We start from the raw sequence: 21,028 nt of genomic DNA, 5'->3' as shown, positions 1-21,028 counted from the left end.
TTAGCCAAGGATGTCCGCAGAGGAGCACCTGACAGCTTGCTTGTGTTGCAGGAGCTCACACAGTCACTCGTGGGTGGTTTTCTGCTTTGTCCCCATCCTCCAAAGCCACCTGCCCCCATTGTGAGCATTGCATTTTCCTCCTCAATCCACATCTTGATTTTCCCCTCCGTAGCAAAGCAAAGCTTTGTGCTTCATGGAATCCCAGCCTGGTTTGGGTTGAAAGGGACCTTAAAGCTCATCCAGTTCCAACCCCCTGCCATGGGCAGGGACACCTTCCATAGAGCAGCTTGCTCCAAGCCCCATCCTTGAACACTGCCAGGGATGGGGCAGCCACAGTTTGTTTGGGCACCCTGTGCCAGCGCCTCAGCACCCTCACAGGGAAGTTTCCAATCAGTTCATGCCAGAGGATGAGTATATATTGAAATACAACACATGAGACCTCGCTTACCTGTGTATTCTGAGTTGTTTCCTCCTCTGGAGCCACGCTCCCATGATGTGTCTTCAAAAGAAGCACGTCTCAGCAGCGTTTCACAGCTCCCAAGTGCAACATTTCACAGCATCTCACAGCTCTGTTTGCTGATTCCTGCTCCTCTCTTCCTTAGAGCAGCATCCAGAAGCACGAGGGTGATGAGACAGTCAGATCCTCCCTTTCGGATGGGCACAAGACCAGGAAAAGAAGCCATCAGAAGTTCACCGTTGCCTCAATACCCGCCTGCAGACACTGCAGAAATCCATCAGTTCCCAGTCAGAGCCCCTGCAAAACCTGAAACTCAGCTCCAAGCCATCTCGAGCTGCAGCTACGTCTGGCTTTCAGTTTCTCCTCACTGCCTCCTCTTTTTAAGTTGCTCATAAATTCTTTGGATAAAATCCCTTCTGGGCTAAAGCTTCCTAGGTTTGGGCATGCCTCAGCTGTACATCAGAGAAGAAAAAAGGTAGAAAACCAGAGAAAATAGGTCTGGCAAGTCGTATTTTGTCATGGATGTGCCCTGCCCCTACCCCATTCCCAAAAGCTTTCTGCCCCTTGGTCAGTGTGCAAACTGGGATAGCATGTTCGGAAAGCTATGGAGGGGCTCGGATCTCCTTCATCCCAGCCCTTTCCTCTGGCACTTTTGCATAGAAACAAACCAGATACAGCTCTATTCCCTGCTCTCCATCACCATGCGATGTAAAGCAGAGGCAGGCAGATATGGAGTTCGCAGGCTGGGTAAGGAGGGGCCAGAGTTTATCATGATTTTGGGATAGCATCAGCTAGGACAAAACCTCATCCTGAGCTCCCATCATCAAATGTAGTCCACAAACACTTTTATTCCCCAGCTAACCCCCTGCTTCTTGACAACATGCAAGAAGTAGCATGTGAAAATGCTAAACCCCACTGTTCTCTACATATCCAAGGCGAATTTGGGCTCTCACCATTGTGAGAGGTGGCTGAGATGCCTTCAGGTACACAGGAGTCTTGTGTGAGCATCATCTCACAGCCTGGGTGTCCCAGATGGCTCTCCCTCCTCTCCATCTCCTTGCTGTAAGCAGGCTCCATGGGGGACTCCTGAAGAACAACCAGGAAAGGAGGCTGTACAAGAACATTTTCCCTCTCCTCTCTTATTGTTTAACACACTGGGTTATTCAGGAGCAGTAGGAACAAGCAATGCATCCATAGGGAAAGATGAAAGCAGGGATTGCCTGGGGTGGAAGCACTCCCTTCGTCCAGGAGCTGAGAACTTGCCTGGGCAACAGAGAGCCTGTTGTCAGCCCAACACAGGAGATCATTTTCCATTCATGCTCCATGACCATTGTCTGGCCCACAATGGACATCCCCAGCCTCAGGGAAGGTGGTGGTACCATGCTGGGGTGAGTGTCCTGCACTGTGCACACAAGGGATGCAGTGTGGTCCCTCCTGGCTCAATTGACACACAGAGCAGGGCTTGGAGGAGTCTTGTCTTTTCTGCTTTTATTCCTGATGGGGCTTTCCTCCAGGCTCAATTCCCACTTTTCCGGCCAAGTCTGCAGGACACGGAGACCCTGGTTGAATATAACAGACAAACACAGACTTTGAGCAAGGAAATGCACCCAAACTTAGTCCTTACAGATCTATTGGGTCAAACCTCTCCTAGTGTTTTCAAGAGTGCCTATAGGATTTAAGATGAGGATCTCTCCAACTGAGGATAAGTTTGGGAAAGGCCTCGATGTCATTTAGGCTGTTTTGCATCACTTAAATGACTTGGCCTCATCTGCAGATGCAGAGCAGGGAATGTTTTACCTCCTTAAGGATGCTCTGGGAGTAGGGATCCTGTATCCACACATAGAACTATCCTGGCAATTAAATTCATGTCCTTACTAAAGCATTTCTCTTCCATGTCCCCTTCCAAGCCCTTCAATCACAGCCCATGAGCACATGGAGATGGGTTGACCCTGTGGTCGTCATAAATCTGGACCTGAACAAACAAAAGAAGTAGTAATGAGGGGGAAAGCCCCCAACCAGATCCCATTCCCAATGCCTGGCATCACATCCCTTGCTGGGAATATCCATCTGGCTCCAGCTGAGATGGACACCAGGCAACTGGCCTTGTGTGAAAGAGATGATCTTGGAGAGGTTCTGGAAGAGCCGGATCCCATGGAAGAAGCACTCTGGGATGGAGAAAGGCAGCACGAGGGTTGACACCAAAGGCTTCTTCCAGGAAGCTCCTCCAGTTCCCTGTTGGAAGGGAGCTGCTGGGAGAACTCTGGGAAAGCAGCCTTTGCATCCCTTGCTCCGTGCTCCTAAAATCCATGATTCCTGGATGCAGCCTTGCCCAGAAGCATTGCCCAAGAGTGAGGCTATGAATAGCTGGAGCAATAATGCCTAACACATGGCTGTCCAGCTGCCTTTCCCACATCAACCACCTCATCAAGCGATAAGGGGAGGAAACCGGGAACGGCTTTTCCAGCCGGAGCCACAACACGAGATGAAGGATGCAGGAAACATTCCCCCAAGCTTCCATGTCCCTCCTGCCAAAACAAGCAAACAAACAAACATCTCCAAGTTCAGCGTGGTTTTGTGCGGGGCTATCAGGAGCCGGGGACGAGGCTGGTTTTACATCCCAGCTGTAAGATCACTTTGCTGGCAGCCTGCAGGGATGGAGACGGGAATGCTGGCTCCAATCGCTGATCCATGGCCAACGTGGGTGACAGGACACACAACAATGGCCCCGGATGGAGCTGGAAGGTTTCGATAGCAGCTGAAAATGGGGAATCAGCAACATTCCTTCCCCCAGAGGCTGCTGTGGCAGGGATTAAAGGAGGACTAAAGTTCAAGGGGAGCAGGAGCCAGCGTTGCTCAATGCTGGCAAAAGGTCCCCAGTCATGGAGAGTGCTTCGCATCCCAGACTGGTCTGGGTTGGAAGGGACCTTAAAGCTCATCCAGTTCCAACCCCTTGCCACGGGCAGGGACACCTTCCACTAGAGCAGCTTGCTCCAAGCCCCTGTGTCCAACCTGGCCTTGAAGGTAAGGAGGATTTGGGTTTCAGCTGCCAAGGAGATCACTGCCCATGCGTCCACTGAGCCTTACAGACCCTCACAGCAGGACATTAAAGCCCATGGTGCCCTTCTGAGAACCTCCTGGTTTGTGCTGTTCCCTTCTCCCTGCTGCTGGAATCTGCAAGCTCAGCAGCAGCCACTGTGGAGCTGCTGGCTCTGCTTGGGATGTGGAGCAGCCCCAGCCCAGCCCCAGGGCTGGATGGAGGCAGGGATGCTGATGCCTGGGCACTGTACGTGATCCACGCTGCAATCCCATAACACCCCCATCGCACTTGTGACAGGCATGGTGGCTCAGAGCCAAAGCGTGTCCAGTGATTGCAGCAGGGCTCTCCACCCCATGACAAAATGGAAGGAGGAATGAACATGCCCAGCATAGCTGGCATTAAGAAATTCCCTGCTCTTCCTGCACACAGGAGCCTCTAATGGCCAAGACCTCTCCCTTGAGCCTGTGGTTTCACCACATCCAGATGAAATCGAGGAGATAGGCTCAGAAAGCTTTGATGTGCAACCACCACCAGCCTCCTCTCTGCTATTCCTCCTCCCTCGTGCCAAGCTGCTGTAATAGATGCTTCCCCTCTGCCCCCGTGACTTGAGGGTCCCTGCGCAGATGAATTCATCACTCACATCACAGCCACGAGGCAGGAAGGCCAAGGAAAACACGCATCCATCCATCAGCAGAGGCTCGATGAAGCTCTCCCCCTCTTGGAGGGATTCACCCTGGGACTTCCATGCAAAGCGATGGCTGCAGCAGGGCGAAGAGGGAGGGGAGCTGGAGCTCACCAAGCTGCATCAGCCCTGCAAATCCTACCGAGCACAGAGGGATGCTGCCAACAGGATTCATTGGGGAGGAGCACAACCCACCTCTGAGGTGGTCCAAAAGCATTTGCCAGCCAAAATGATGTGCTGAAGAAGAAAGGGAAGGTGTCGGTGCTGCACGTGCTGGTGGTGCTGGTAAGGAGGCAGCATGGATGGCATGGATGCCATCAGCTCACAGCCGCTGACCCTTTTGAACTGTAGAACAAAACCAGTGTCCTTATGGTTTAAAATAGCCCCCCAAAAGGGAAAAAAGGAAAGGGAAAGCGAGACAGATTCCCATGGAGGCAGCAAATCCCAGAGCTTCCCTTCATCTTCCCATCTTGCCTTCCCACAGAGGCACGGCTGGACCCTGGCTCATCTCCAGCCCCCAGCTGGGCGAGCAGCAAACATGTTCCAAGGCAACGAACCATCTGATCCGTGTGACACAGGGAGCTGAGGGGCACTGAGATGCTCCCATTCCCATCACAAAGGAGCAGGAATCCTGCCGGACCAAGTGGGATAAAAGATGCTCCATCACCGTCCGCACCAAGGGGATGAAGGGATGGGTTTTTTTGGCTAAGCTGTGAGGATGAGTGAGGCTGGGGGTTCACAGCCAGCCCAAAGGCAGGTGGAGTGGGCATGGTACCAGGCATTAGCAGAGGGAGAGCAGGGCTGGGAACCATAACCCCATGCACGTGTCTCATGGCTCCTGACCGGCTGCTTGCATCAGGATACTTGTAATCCTGACTAATCCAACCTTTCCATAGGCTGTCAGCACAGGACATGCCTCAAGGAGGCCTCCTCCACCTCCCACCTCAGACCAGTAAAACCTGCTGGGTGCAAACCCCTCAGAGAGCTTGGTCCCTCTCCATAAGGGTGACTACGCTGCATGCTACATTGATCTTTGTAGGGTTAATCCTACAGGAACGCAGCTTGAGACCTCTGTCTCTATGGGATGTGATAGGAGCTCCGAGGAGGAGGGCTCAGCAGACACAGCCACAGCAGCACAGCCATGGGAGCAGTTGGCCAAAGTCAACAGTGATGTTGGGAGAGAAGGATCATGATGGATCTGAACATGCCCCATGTTTGCCTGGAGCTGAAGGATAAGGAATTTATGTGCTGACAGGGTGCTGGCAAAGAAGAATAAGGGAAACAAGAGGCTGTAGCAGGTTCTCTCTGTGCTTTGGTCCCCCCTTGAGTGGATTTGGGTCTCTTTGGATGGGAGACGGTGCAAGAGTGAACCAAGATCAAGGCCTTAAGAAGTTGTTGGCACTGATGTAAGAAATGGGTGCTTGCTACAACATTCTCCTGCCATTGGGGTCTGTTTCTCCCTCACATTATTTACTGTTAAGTTGGGTCTGATAAAACCCCTAATTTATATCTGGTGGGAGCCCGGGTTCTTCCCTCCCACCGGCTCCAGCAGATCCAAGTGCTGTAACTGCTGATCTAAGGGGAATGTGCTGCTCACGCTCCCATTGGCATGTGATGTATCATGATTAACGGCCTCTCCTTCGTGATATTACCGGCCCCAACCCGTGATCTTGGGAAGGATTCAAAGCCTGGCTTATCAGCACAAAACTAAGCTGCTTCAACTTAAAGCAGCAAACCTCAGCTCAGGCTGGAGGTGATTTATTAGGAACCACGGGCTCTGGAGACAGAGAAAGGGAAAGGAAGCCACAAACCCCACAGCCAGCCTGTACAAGTTCCAGGTTCTAATCTAACGCGAGTGACTCCATGGCTCAGGCTGAGAAATCATCAGGGATTCATCACAAGGTAGAGACCAGCAGCTACAATGAGTTCATAGACAGGAGCGATGCTCCTGCATCCTCGCTGGGTACCCCCATCTCCTGCCATTTGCAGGACTGGGGTGACAAGGGGGATGTGGCACATCCCTGGGATGCTCCAGCATCCTCTGTTTCGCCACAAGTAGCTGCAGTGCCTCTTTTGGGCAGCAATCCCCTCTTACCCAGGCAGAAATACTTCCTTCTAGTATCCACTCATTTGTTAAAAGCAGGCAGCTCTATGCTAAATACATCAAAATCTCACCTAAACCAAGGCAAATGAGCTGCAAAGGTACTTCACACTGGCAGGTTTTTTACAAGAGCAAGACAAAGTGCTGGAAACCAAGTGAAAAGGTATCAGAAGCAAGGTGTTGCTTATGCAAAGCCTTTAGATTTGGAATAAACTCTCTTTTTCCACCAGGAAGCTGTTACATCCCACATCTTTCATACAGAAAACACTAAAGGTGTTATTAATGATCACTAAAATCTGAGGACAAAAGCATCAAGGCTAGGTTGGATGAGGCTTGGAGCAACCTGGTCTAGTGGAAGGTGTCCTTGCCCATGGCAAGGGGTTGGAACTGAGTGAGACCCAAACCAGGCTGGGCTTCTCTGATCTAGGACCTTCCTTTCCCTGCTGACTGCTCACAAGCTGTTGTGCTGTAAAGCAGATTATACAGATACATGAACAGTTACTGTTCATTCCCACCAGGGCCAAAGCCTAGGAGAAGAGCTGCTGGCATTCAATACCCACCATGTGTGTCCTTACTGCGTATTCAATACCCACTGTATGTGTCCTTACTGGGCATGCAGTACCCACCACGTGCATCCTTACTGGGCATTCAATACCCACCGCCTGTGTCCTTACTGGGCATTCAGAACCCGCAAGGTGCATCCTTACTGGTCATCCAATACCCACCATGTGCATCCTTACTGAACATCCAATACCCACCATGTGCATCCTTACTGGGCATTCAATACCCCCCACGTGCATCCTTACTGGGCATCCAATAAATGCCATGTGTGTCCTTACTGGGCATTCAGTACCCACCGTGTGTCCTTACTGGGCTTTCAATGCCCACTGTGTGTGTTCTTACTGGGCATCCAATACCCACCATGTGTGTCCTTACTGGGCATCCAATATCTGCCATGTGTTTTGTTACTGGGCATTCAGTACCCACCATGTGCATCCTTACTGGGCATTCAGTACTCATCGTGTGTGTCCTTACTGGGTATTTGATATCCCCCGTGTAGCAGCTCTTTGCACTGTCTTTCGGCAGCCAAGTGCCAATCTAAAGGGTTTTTACCTGTGGGGCCCTTCAGCAGTGCTTCTTCCCAAAGCTGTGAAAGATCTGCTCAGCTTATTGGGAACATTCTACCTGGAGGACATCCCAAACCTGAAGTCAACAGGGATGGGGGCACCCACCTCTATGGAAGAGGGGGAGAGGAAGCAACATCCTCCCTCACTGCCAGAGCTGCCTTTGAAGCTGTGAACTCGGGCAGATGCAGTTTGCTGTCTGCTTCCCAGCAGTGATAGCCCAGGCCCTTGGGGCTTCCTCACGTTTGATCTGGAGCTGGCACCGGGGGAACCAGACAGGGAGAGGAGATAAGAGCCGAGTGCTGTGCTCTGGGGCTGTCACCTACACACAGAGCATGGACATGTGGGAAAGGCTCAGGGACAGGCTCAGCCTCAGCTGAGAGAGCTGGGCCGGTTCAGCCTGGAGAAGAGAGGGCTCCTTAAGGGGAGACCTTAGAGCAGGTCCCTTCCAACCCAAACCAGTCTGGGATTCTATGACATGAAGGACATAGGACAAACTCCTCTCTCTTCCCCGTGCCTGAGGCCATCCTGGCTCTGATTGTGCCTCAATTCCCCCATCTCTGAAAAAGGCGTGGAGCAAATCCCACTGCTAAAGGGCTCCTGAGGTTTGTATCAAACCCAACAGCCTGCAGGGACACAGGGTTGAGCCCTCAGCTCCCCAGCTTGACCATCTCCTTGCTGGGACCCTATGGGAAGCTCTGGGGGACCCTGTGCTGAGCTGACAGGCGGCACAGCCTCGCTGCTGGGGTCACTCCCCTCCAGCCCCATAGCCTGCTCCCTTAGCACGAGCCTCTGTTTGTGCATTCCTGGTTTATAGGGAGGGAAAGCCAGCAAATATAACCTGAGCAAGCAGGGGAGCTAATGAGCTGCTCTCAGTGCCCATAAAAACCAAGCTGCAAAAGGCAAGGATGGCCTGAGGCAAGGGACTGGTGCCTGCTTGGTCCCTGCAGCACCAGGGGCTGCTAACCGGGGCTACCAGAGCTTAAGAGATGCCAGACCCCACGCAAAGAGCAGTTCTACACCTAAGGGAAAAGTCTGTATGGTCCTGTTTAGGGCTGGATGGGTGCACTGGAGCTGCGGGTCTGCACTCTGCCCACCCTCCATCCCAGCCAGCATCTCAGCATGGGTTTTATTGCATTAGTAGATGCCAATGAGACAGCCCCTAAGAGCAACAGTGTGAGGCGACTCCCAGCTTGCTGCCAGCCCACCCACCCCTTTCATTCCCAAGTTATCCCCATCACCCTCCTCAGTCTGTGTCCTTTCACTTCATGTGAAGTGCATCCACTTCCTTCTCCCTGGAGGAAGGGAGAAACATAAGGAGGGAGCTGCCAAACCGAGCCCAAACCCAAAGGAGCTCGTGCTGCACCTCTTGCGACATCAGGGGTTTATTCTAAGTCCTCATCTACCCTAAAGAAACCCGTCTGCATCGCTCTGATCCAGCCAGCACTTGTAGGTAAGTAAATAAATGACTAAAGCTTAAGTAAAGCTGCTTAGCAAACACAGACTAAACCCCAGACTTTCTTTCCCCTTTTCCCCCTTGTTTTAAACCTGGGCAGAGGATGTTGGCAAATGCTCTCCCCATTCCTAAGAGCCCAGCAACAGTTCTCTGGGATTCGGTGAAGAGGAAGCAGAGGAGAGGGTTCATTCCATGTCACCAGCACTTCAGCTCAAGTGGAGTGCACGAGAAATCACTTACACCTAAGAGGAACATTCAAAGCCCAGCGTGACAATCCCGACCCACAACCCCATCTAAGGACACGAGGCCATACTCTGGGAATGACCCACATCTGAGAGACAATGGGCACTGCAATGAGAAATGGAACCCCAAAGGCACAACCAAAAAGAGCCCCCCCACAAGCCCTAAAATCTCTCCTGCATTTCCAAGTATGTGCCAGTGGGAAGCATGAGGCCTCAGCATCACCAAGCCCATGGGCTCAGTGCTGGGAGGAGAAGGCAGAAGCATCAATCCCTGCATCCTGCATGGAGCTGACATCAGTTCCCCTCAGTTTTATTGACACAGCCCCAGCTCTGGCCTGATTTCTTTAATTGCCTCATAATTCCTGCAGCACTTAAGAGCTTTTATAAGCCTCCTGCTTTTCCCAAGGTCAGGAATGAGTGCCCCCAGCTCCCCCGTTTCCTTCATCCCCAAATAGTGAGCAGTAAAAGGGGAACGCAGATGCCATTTCCACGCAGTGATGCAGTTTAAAAGAAGGAAAACTACTCACAGTTTAAGGAGCTTTGTGGCCTTTCCTGCCCCTTGTGGTGCTAGAAGGGACCCAGGATGGTGCAGGAGAAGATGTTAGAACATGAAACGTGTCCTTCACGCCCCGGGTGCTCAAGGCTCCCACTCCAGGGAGGGTTTGGAATGGGGCTTTGTCAGATGCTTTAGAAATCGCTACCGTCTCCTGCAAGACACAAGAATGAGCTTAAAGCATTAAGTTCAGTGGGAGAAAAGGCCTGGCGGGTGGTAGGAAGCATAAAGCAAGCAGGGGGTGGTTTTATGGCAATCAGGAACAGACTGAAGCTATATGAGACTCTTGAGCAGGGTTTAGGGCTGGCTGGAGTTGTAGCCAGGTGGGGCTTTCTAAAGAAGGTTCCTCACTGAAACAGCCACCATCCAACAAACTAGACACTGTTTAACCTGATACGCATGCACTCTATGATATCTGTGAAGATACCATAGAATGGACCACCTCATCCTGCTTTAAGCTCCTGCTTTCCCACCTTTTGGGGAGCCACGACGGCAGAAACCTGCCCTGTATCGGAGCAGTGGTCCCTGGAGAAGGACGATGCTCACGGGTGTCTGCATCAGCTCCATCACTGAGCTGGGGGCTGGAGCGAGGACAAGCAACACACCATCCCCAAAGAGAAACAAGGCTGCCTGTCAAACCAGTTACCCCAAAGGGAGGGAATGGCCCAGCTGTGGCTCCTCTGCTGGGGCACTGGAGCTGCTGGCAAGAGCTCATCATGTTTATTCAGATGAGAACAATTTTCCTCCCCTTATGCTCTCAACCTGGAGGCCTCTGGGTCCCTCTGCCAACAACAACACAAGGGCTGCATGGGGACTGTATCTATTTCCACTTGAGCTGACAGATGGCCCTGGGGGGCTGTTGGGTTCACTGGGCTGCTGGTGGAACCAACCCCCTCCTCACAACCCACCTTAGGAGTGCTCACAGAGTCACCCGAGGCCACGGGGATGGACGGCAGGGGCTCAGCATGTCAGGGAGCTGCACATGCACAAACAGACACAGGCAGGGGGGAATTTGGAAGCCTGGGTCTATTGGAGGGGCCAAGTCTGCTCTTCCCGTGAGAAAGTGAATCTGGAGCTTCCAGTGAGCCTGGTGGTGTTCCGAAATGCCTCTGTATCCTCAGCAAGGCCTCTGGCAGCACTGGAAAGGGACACGGCTTCTCCTGACCCTGGGTACCAGGATGAACAGGAATAGCACAGGAGACAGGCACTGAAGCAGAAAGGTCCCAGATGAGCATCCCCATGTCCTGGGAGCTGCCTCCTTGCACATGACTGTCTCCATCCCTTTACGTGCTTCCCAGGAGCATTCCAGACTGCAACGGGCATCATCTCAGGGCTGTGCTTTGACAGACACCCCCATACCCTTCCCAACCCAAAGGCATAGACAGATTGCTCCTGAAGCTCTGCACCCACTCTGAGTGCCTCCAGAGCCCCACAGTAGAAGAAACAGCCCTAACAGCCCCCAGTACATGGGTTTGGGGTAACACCAACTTCTTGCTGCTGTTTGACAACCCCACACAGAGACATCCTTATTGCAGTGCTGTTAAATTCATGCTGGGACTCAATAAGGTCATTAGCGGCTTTAGTGCTGAAGAAGGAAATGTTTCCAGTTCTGAGACTCACTGAGAACCTCAGAGACATCCAAGAAGGAATGAGACTGCAGAAGGAACATGATTTGGGGATACCCAGAGATGGAGAAGTGGGGACCAACAAAGCATGGATGAGGCTACGTGTTGGGATGGGGTGAACTCACCTTTGGTACATCAGGGCTGTGATTCCCTACAGCTCCCTTCCAGATGGCTGCAGGCATCTAGGCTGTTGCTCCTGGCTGTGGGAATACTGTGAATACAGCTGCTCAGAGGAATGGGGAAGAAATCCCCCTGGAAAGCAGCTATGGAAAGTCGGCCACCCTCGAGGAACTTTCTGCTTGGCTTTCCTGTGGTGTGAAAACCATCCCGGATGAGCTTTTCCTAATGGGAAAGAAGGAAAAGCTAAACCAGCGGTTTGCTAAAGCTGCCCATCTCCTGCACACTGCCCCCAGCCCTGACCCACAGACAGGGACACAGCACTAGCCCAAAGGCAGACCTTTATAGCCCTAAGCCATTAACCCCCTCATCCTGGAGCTACAGTACAGCCCTGCGTCCCTCAGCTCCCTTTCCCCCAGACCTTGCTCCTTCTGGGATTTTAGCCACTCAAAATACACAGTAAAGACAGCATTCCATGTAGGAAAAGTTCTGTGTGGATGGAACCACCAACCTTGACTGGCCTTAGTCAAAACCCTGAGTTTTATCCCCTTTCTGCATTGTCCGCTGAAGCTCTTGGGCATCCTCACTCTCTTCCTGCATCCTCCTGCATCCTCCCCAGGCTCTTGGTACCCATCACACTCTGTGCCATGACCACTGCAGAGCTTTGGAGCAAGCTGCTCTAGTGGAAGGTGTCCCTGCCCATGGCAGGGAGTTGGAACTGGATGAGCTTTAAGGTCCCTTTTAACGCAAACCATTCCATGATTCCATGATTTGGAACTCATCACCTTGGAGAAGATACATGAAGCAACAAGGGGAAATATGCAGAAAGGAAAAGACGAAAGAGCCGTGTTGGATGGGATCATGAGGAGGGATGAGGGTGCCAGGTCTCTCCATCCCTGCAAATATCCCCCACACACACTGACATCTGCCTCTGCTGGGAGGTCAGGCATGGAATTAGCACCTGGAAAGGAGGATATTTGCCCATGCTGGGGAGAGTTCCTAAGGTGGGCTGTGGAAAACTGGCCGGCGGCTCTGCAGACAAAGCCTCCCTCCTTCCAAAGCAAACAGCACTGCTCCAAGCACCAGCACACAGGGCTGTGGGGCTCCCAGCCACCTTGGAGTGTGAGGGGGACATGGCAAAGGAACTATAGCCCTTAACTCTTGCTGCCCTGTCTGCTCCTGCGCTTGCAGTGCTGCCCTTTGGTCCAGTGGGGATGGTTCATCTGCACTCGTAGCAAGAAGCCATCATCTCCCCCCTGAAACCTGCACATGTATTAGGAACACAAGCTAAAAACTCTCCCTATGGCATCAGCTGTGCTCAAGTGCTGAGCTCAGGACCCTTTTGCATACCCAGAGGCCATCCCCGAGTGCTGACCCCGTCTCTCCATCCTCCCTCTGTGCACAATCCACTCCTGGTACCCAAACCAGCCCCAGTCCTGATAAATGCCAGCGCCCAGACGTGACCTAGGTGTGGAGGGCAGTGGTGGGTGATGGCTGAGGGCCAGGCACCCCCTTATGAGATCCCCCACTGTTCTCCACAAAGAATAACCCTTTGTCCTGCCCTGACAGCTCCTCCTCAGCCAAAGGGACAGGGAGTAGTGGGGCAGTGTGGTTTCGGGGACAAAAAGCATTAGTTTGGAGACCCATAGACAAAAGAGATGCAAAAGGGGGTCAGACAGGGCTGCTGTACCCAGGAGTGATGGCTTCCCGCCAGGATGCTGGCATTCCAAAAGGCAAAAGGCTGCTGCCCCTTCCCCATGAAGCTTTGGTTGTTGAGGACCAAGGGATACGTGACACAAGTGGAGCAGCGTGGATGGAAGCGCATCTTCTGGCTGCATGGCAGCACCTTACGTGAAGCAGGGGAGGCACCAGGCAGGAATCTGCTTCGAGCTGCAGCAAGAGTTTATTTTTCCAGCTAAAATAATCGAGTTTAGTGGAAATTTCCCCCCCCCCCCCCCTTCTCAACCTGTCCTCTCCCATCCTCAGGAATGGCTGCGCAGCTGGATGGGACCCAAGCTGGCATGGCAGGAAGCACACGAAGAGCCAGTGCAGGTTATGTCATGTATTTTCCAACCCAGCATAGCTGGGGGGGGGTGCTTGTTTTCTTCTCACCACCAGGAATGTAAAGCCCCAAACGCCACTGCTTATGGAACTTGCTGTTCCTGATGGCAGATACACAGGAGGGGGCACACGCACTGCTCTGCCTATGGATGTGTGCTCTTTGTGTCCTGCTGAGCTCATGCTCTGCAGATGGAAGTGCTACACACAGAGATCGTGGAATCCCAGCGCATCACCACCCTCACAGGGAAGAACTGAGAGCCCATCTCAATCTGCCCTCTGGCAGGTAAAAGTCATTCCCCTTGTCCTGTCCATACATCCCTTGTCCAAAGCCCCTCTCCTGATGATAAAGGGATCGGTTGTTGCCCTGCTACTGCAGGTGTAAGCACTGACAGAGCTCTCTGCATGTTGTCTTGCTGCTTTTACACCCTGAGCATGGCAAAGGTGGAACAAGATGCCCTGAGCAGCGCTAAAACCAGGCAGGCAGCAGGTCCATGGCTGGAGCAGAAGCCACTCACCTCTCTCAGCAAACCCTTCTGCTGCAGGTCCTTGTCCAGCAAGCACCAACTGGGATCCTGGTGGGAAGTGGGATGTTGGATGCCTGACTTCAACCATCCTCTTGTGGTGTTGCCCTCCTGAGCAGTAGAAGCGAATGAACCTGTAGGACAAAATGCCCCAAATTTGCAACTCTTTATACAGCTAGACATTGTATTACATAGGACAGGCATCCTATGTGAAACCCTGGCATGATTAAAGCCACATTTATAAAGGATTAACAGCTCTGGAATGGCTACATGTCTGCTGGGAGGCCGTTCACTCTCGCGTAGTGTGTTTCTAATCATCTCTACTATAACCATCGTATTGAACCAGAATTAGAGGCATGTTTGGGTGCATGTGGATTCCAGACAGCACCTGGAGGGGTTCTGCAAAGGAGGGGAATGAAAACCCCATCAGGCAGAAGAGATTTGAAGGGAAAACAAGTGCTGCTTGTGGGAATCCCGTGGTGCATGAAGATGGATGGAGACATCTGCCAGTGCCACCTCCCTGGCTCACTGGGACCAAGGTGAGGAGAAGCATCCCCACCTGCAAGCCCAACCACGCTGCTGCATTCCCCACCTGCTGCTGAGAACCATGAATGCTTTGGGTTGGAATGGCCCTTGAAGACCATCTAATTCCAACCCCATTGCTGTGATGGGGAGAGAAACCCCTCAGAGCAGGAGAAACCCTTCAGCTTGGAGCTGAAGCATGGCAACACCCAGGCCAGATGAATGCTGTGGCTGCTCCGATGTGTTCATTGCACATTGGTGTTTCCCACCTGCATCCCAAGCTCCTGGGTTGGATTTGGGCAGCACAACCCCACTTGGGCATAGCGAAGGAATTCAGCATTAATAAATGCTGAGGCAGAGCCTGAAGTGTTTATTTTCCAAGGGCAGGCCATTCATCCTGTGCCACTGCTCTGTTCCACTGCATCTCCCTCTGCTTATAGAAGACTAATGAGACACAGCCTGTCTTTCACCCTCACCGGTGTTGTGGACACCAGAAGGCCAGATTTGGGCTTCATCTCCCCCTTTCTCCTCTCTCTCTGCCTGCAGCCACCACACCAGCCTGGAGAACACGGTTCTCTCCCCTTGCCATGCACTGAAACACAAGGGTTCATGACTAGATTGTTTCCTGGCTCCTTCAGCTGCCCTCTGCAACCAGCCCTCTTTTAGCTGGAGCCTCTGGTAACATGGGGAAGCTGCAAGAGAAGTGATGGGACAGGTCAAACAACGCTAAAAGGAAGGAGAAGGAATGATAAGGAGAAGACAACTCAGGTTTAGCAGGCCCAAAGCACTCAACTGGATTAGAGGACTTGCCAGAAAGCATATGGTGATGCCCAAGAGCGCAGCCACCATATAACCAGTTACATATGCTATATATATATAACCATAGATATATGCTATAACCACTTATAAGGCACCAGGCTAACAGCAGTGTGATGCTCAGATGGCACTTCCAGAGGACACAGGGCTATCCCTGCTCCAGAAAATGCTCCTTAGCACATTTAGCATCACCCCCATACTCTTCCTGCTGGGCTACTGACCTGTTCAACCAACAGCTTCACCATGCAGCACCCACTGGTGCATCTCCCATTGTCCTGCCCAAGGAAGATGTGTGAAACAGCCCAGCTCCACCTGCAGCACGCCAGGCTCCATCCCCTGCTCACCACAGGGACTGGGTGAGCTTTAAAGGCTCTTCCAACCCAAACCACTCTCATGCTGATACTAAATGGGGCTGGATTGAAACCAGCATGAACGTGTCACCGCAACAGTGCTTTTGCATCCCCCCAGTCTATGGCTGGGGTAGGAGCAGTTGACGCATTTCTCCAGCACTCAAAGCTCAACCTGAAAAGCTGCCATTGCCATTAAAAGCAAAGCCAGCTTTGTAAGAACTCCATACGTTTCCATTTCTTTTCCCTCCTTCCTTTCCTTCTTTCTGATTCACCCTTCTGATATTTTGCTTGGACTCCAATCCTAACGCATTCATCCTTCTTAGCACATTTTTGGGCTGCTTCCACCATTGTTCTTGGAAGCTTGATTTTAAGGACATATATTTAGATATACAACCTGGTCTCCCACATTAAAAACCTCCTTTAGGCTGGAAAGGGAAGAGCTTAGAGCACTATGAGCCCACGTAGAGCCTGCACTGGCTTCGAGAAGTGGAGGGGCTAAAATCAATGCAACCCAATGCAATGAAATAACACGATGAGATTAGAACTACGCGTACCAGATGGCCCCTCTGATCCTCATCTGGTGGGGAATGCCAGCTTTCCAACAGGAACAGCATCACCACCTCCACTACTTGCCTTTTCCTTGTGAAGTTCTTGCCTTATTTATTTGCTTGAGATCAGAAGAGCTGGGGGAAGCTGCCTGGCAGAAACACCAACCTTATGCCAAAGGGTTTGAAGTTGGAGCACAAGTTGCCTTTTACAGGCAGGGGTGCAGGGGGAAGAGGTGGGAAAAGGGTCATTTCTGCCTGGGGAAAGGCCCAAAATGCTTTGGAGAGATGAAGGGGCTTTTTCATCGTGCAGGAAGCCCATGATGGAGTGAGGTGCCAGATGGGTTTGGGGAAACAGTGGTGGGAAGGATGGATAGGAGGTGCCTGTGTCGTTATGGCAGTGCTGAGTGCCTCAGCTTATACTCATTACTATCATTAAAGCCCTTCTTGAGCTCTTTAAGGCATCCGCAAACCTACTTTTAGAGCTCCCTCCTTTCTCCTGCCCAAGGGATGCTGCAACTCTGGGGCAGCATCCATCTATCACACACCACTAAGCGCAAGCTCAAGGCCATGGCACACAGGCAGCAAGATCCCATGTGGAAATGATGACCTGGGATAATAAGAACCTTGGCTAAACCTTCACCAGAATGGCTTTGAGCTGGAAGAAGGCAGATTTAGATTAGATAGTAGGAATTAAACCCGGGCAATCGACTGCAGCCAGGAGCTTCCTTAGGGTGGAGAAGCTATGGTTCATCCAGGAGCATCCTTGCAGCAGCTTCTCCTGGGGCATCCTAAAACCCCAAGTGCTAGAGCAATACACAAGGCACAGTCCCGCACTCAGTGCCCATGGAGACATTCCAGGGATCCTGTCAAGGAAGGAGGCACTGGGATACGTCGAAGGAGCAGCTGCACTGCTGTGGAGCTGCTACTCCCCAGGGGCTCAGCTCTCCACCAGCCCATAGAGCGAGATGTTGTACCTTGTTTGTGTTTCTATGGTATTACCCTGCCTGCTGGCTCCCCTCCTGCAGCACCCCCCCTCAAGCTAAACCTCTGTGAGGTTAATTATGAGCACGAAAAACGGCCTCCCAAGAGCAACGGGGCTTGATTTAAAGTCATAAAGCTGGAAATCTCGGATTTGATGACGAACCCCGGGAGAGCAGCTCGTACTAGCGCTCAGCAATGGGCCACAAAAGACCAAGGGGAAAATTCCTGCTGGACTTCTCTCCTCAGTCCACTCCCTGGCTTCATTTTCCATCCCCACATCCTTCCAGCCTGCAAACATATACAGCGTTGCCTGGGCAACTCGGAGACGAGATATACGTACACCGAGGAGTGAGACAATCTCTTTCCTCCCTGATTGCCTGCAAGGTGGAAAAACTCAACCTCCCCTACTCTTACAGCAATGTCAGCTTCTACCAGACACACTCAGAGCCCAACCTGCTCCTAAACATGCCACCTCCTGCTCCACTCGTGGGCATCCATCCCCAGCCATCCCTCACCCCAGAGGAGGATGCTCAGGACACGCAGGCTCACCAACACACACACGTTGCCTGAAGGTGTCTTCTCTCTTGCCACATCAACTGGTTATGTATTGCCATAGGTCTCCGGACCAAGAAATCACCCTTTTGCTCCCAGTCCCATCCCCATCTTTGCCAGTAAAGTTCCTCTTCTGGTATTTACCCCACCAAACAAAGGATGGGCTGGTTCAGAGCTGTGCCAGGGGCATAACCAGCTCTCCGGCTGCTCCATCACTGCATCACACCTCATCTCAAATGGAGAGCTGCAAAACAGGGATGAGACAATCCCAAAACTTCCTTCAGGGGTGATTGTGAATGGGAAAAGTGGGGTAGCAGAGGACAGCACATCATTATCCATAAGGACGAGGTGAAATCTGCTTCATTTTATCATTTATAGCCAAATCCAAAGCATCTCTTAAAGGTGCACCTCCTCAGGAACCTGAGCCAGGAAAGGGCTGTGAAGGTAAAGCTGGTTCCTGCCATTAAAATATGCCAGTGCTGGGATACGGAGAAGATGAAGTGAAAACAAGGAAAAAGGGTGAGAAAACGTGATCTGATCTGCTCTGAAAGCAATAACAGCCCCACTGAAAAGCCTCACAAACACGTAATGTGTGGGGTGGAGCAGGGGTAAGGTCATAAATAACCCCCAGAGAAGAAACACGATGGATGCTGGTAGCATGTTATCTATAGAGCCCAAGCAAGATAAAATAACTGTCTTCACGTACCACCACCTTTCATCCAGAGGGGTTGTTTTTAACTGGTTTTACAGGGAATGGAGTGGCCACCTTTGGGCTGGAATGCCAAGCAGCCCCACCACACAGGAGGGATGGATTTATCCCATTAAAGTGATGAGCTGGCATTGCTCAGCATTTTAATGCTGTTATTAATGACAACCTCTCTGCAATGGCCATCAAACACTGTCTTGAAACACTGGCTGTGAGGCCAGTCTCTAACTAGTAAAGATAAGGTGAGGCTGATACAGGGAGAGAGCATCATCCGGGATAGAAACCAGCGCAGGACAGGGAATGGGGATGCTGGGTCACCCCAAGCCCTTCCAGTCCTTTTCCCCTCTGTATTGTTGATAACTGGGTATTCCAGGTTTCCACCACAAGACCTGTTCCACCTCTGAACAAGCCTTTTCCCTTTAAAGGCTTGAGATTCAAACCATCAACCTTACTGTGAATGCAAGGGGTTTGCTTCTCTTTGAGGGGATGAACACCAGATTCCCAGCTGAATTACCCACATCGTACCATAGAACCACAGAACCCCAGAGTGGTTTGGGAGCACTGATTCAGCCCTATGGAGCGCTGGTTGGGAATACAGACCCAATCCCGAGTTTAAATGCAGGTGGAACATCAGGTAGTTGGGCTGCATTGCCTTAAACTGGAATTTAGGCAGGAGGCCAAGACTAACACCCCCCCCCCCCCTTGCAAATAGTGCCGAGGGCTCTTTAACAACCACAGTGGTCCAGGCCTGGGTTAATGTCTTATCCATAAGTTATTCAGTATTTCCTTTTAAAGACAAAATAGTTGGAATACCTCTCTTTCTTTAAATTGCAGTTGTGGCTGCTACAACTAAGCCTCTGCCCTGTTTCCGTCTGCAGCACCAACACTGGGAAGCAGATTTCCATGGGAGTCCCACCTCTGGAGGCTTTATGGGAACTCCAGTGTTATCAGGTTTATAGCAGTGCTAACACCCACGGAGATAAAAGCAGCCTCCTTGTTACCATCACAGCTTGGTGGGGCTGGGAAAAGAGGATTCCAGGCTGCTGGTCACGTCTTGCTGTATTCCAGGAAGGTTTCTGGAGTAGGAGCATCTCCTGGTGCTTCCAAAGAGGTGACATTGGGAGGTGATGCCCAGAGGAGGTCCCTGAGGAGCACCTGAATTTGCACCAAACCAGCATCCCATAGTCAGTGACCTGACTCCGTCCTGGTCCTGAACACCTTGGGAAACTGGGAGAGACTAACCTCAGGTCTGGATGCATCCCACATCTCCAACCTGCTCGGGAACGATGTCTTCTTCCCATAGCAAAGTGATTTACGTTTCTCTTCCCCCCCGCCCCTTCCTTCAATGTTTGCAGACCTTTGTTTCAAAAAGGAACACAGCAAAGCCAAAAGCATTTTGGTTTCTGGCACCAGAACCCCTCTTGGGAGCCGAATTCCCACCGAAAGGATCACATTGCTGGGGAGATCCAGCCTGAGATAGAGATAAATCCAATGGGCAGACTGAGCACTGCGAACCCTCTGCAGCACAGAGTGGAGGGGCTGTCTGGGATGATTCTGAAGGGAATCCTTTGCTAAAGCTTGGAGCTGCAGCCTAAAATCATGGCTCTTTGGCTCCCAAAGAGTAACATTTTCCCAAGTGCCCCAAAGCCTTTAATCCTAATGGGATTTAGGGCTTAATTTCTTCAACAGCTTGGAATCACGTCCCAGGAATGATTCTCACACCCCACTGCATGGCTTTGTGTGTGAACTAGGCTGGATTTAAGGACCACCACCATCTCCTTCTCTCCTGAAAGAACTCTTCCCCATGGATGCTTGCAGGTAACATGGATTTGGCCTTTGCTTAGATGATCCCAGTGCTACAGGGCCCCCCTCTTTGATATGAGCTGCTAACGGCTACTGTAATGTTACAGCTGCTACCGAGGAGCTGGAAAGGCCATTGACAAGAGGAGTTTTCCATCCATCCCGAGCACAGACATCAGCCACATTTTTGGAATAGCTGAAGGAATCGGGATGCCAGAGATGTGTCATTGGTCGGGGTTGGGGCGGGGGGGGAATGACAGGAGGTTTGATGTCCTGCGCCGCAGTCAGTGCTATAAAACTCTCTATGTTCATACACGGATATATATATCTCTATACGTAAAGCAAAGAGATTCCATACTTATGGAAAAAGCGCTCAGTAAGCCTAGTTCCCCTGGAAGCACTTGGTAAAAACATCAGGCACAAGGTTAGGGAAAATACAGGAATACTTCACACAGATTCCTGACAATGGCTTTTTTCCCCCCTTTTCCTTGCTTTTCTAGCCTCAGCATTGTGAAGAGGGAAGAAATACCAAGCAGATAGAAAATGGGCACTCTGGAATGCCAGGCTCCATGATCTGCAAAGGGAATTCTGCCTGATCCCTACCGGACACAGCTCAATGTACAAATGGCACCAAGCAAAGGTACAGATGAGGAGCTACAATGCAAAGAGATGCTTGCGGCATTCCCTGCTTCTCCATCCTAGGATCCTGCAATGCTTTGGGTTAAATGCCACGCTTTGCCTTGCTGTTGCTCTCAGCATTGGGCATAAACTCTCCCA

The 21,028-nt window shown here is 51.6% G+C and overlaps 1 protein-coding gene across 1 annotated transcript in view; it reads right to left on the bottom strand.

The window, feature by feature from the left end:
• Positions 1–1,726: 1,726 nt before the first annotated feature.
• The window catches only part of SNX19 (sorting nexin 19), a 97,334-nt gene continuing 78,032 nt past the window's right edge, over positions 1,727–21,028 (bottom strand). Inside the window, exons 13-16 of the mRNA XM_065697002.1 lie at positions 13,971–14,110; positions 11,403–11,619; positions 9,627–9,806; positions 1,727–2,016 (exon numbers count right to left, since the gene is read on the bottom strand). Coding sequence (XP_065553074.1) covers positions 11,429–11,619; positions 13,971–14,110 — 331 coding nt within the window. The 3' untranslated portion in view covers positions 1,727–2,016; positions 9,627–9,806; positions 11,403–11,428. The remainder of the gene's footprint in view (positions 2,017–9,626; positions 9,807–11,402; positions 11,620–13,970; positions 14,111–21,028) is intronic.

Source organism: Lathamus discolor, chromosome 17, assembly GCF_037157495.1.
Source record: "Lathamus discolor isolate bLatDis1 chromosome 17, bLatDis1.hap1, whole genome shotgun sequence".
NCBI lineage: Eukaryota > Metazoa > Chordata > Aves > Psittaciformes > Psittacidae > Lathamus > Lathamus discolor.
This window is presented reverse-complemented; position numbering and strand designations above follow the sequence as displayed.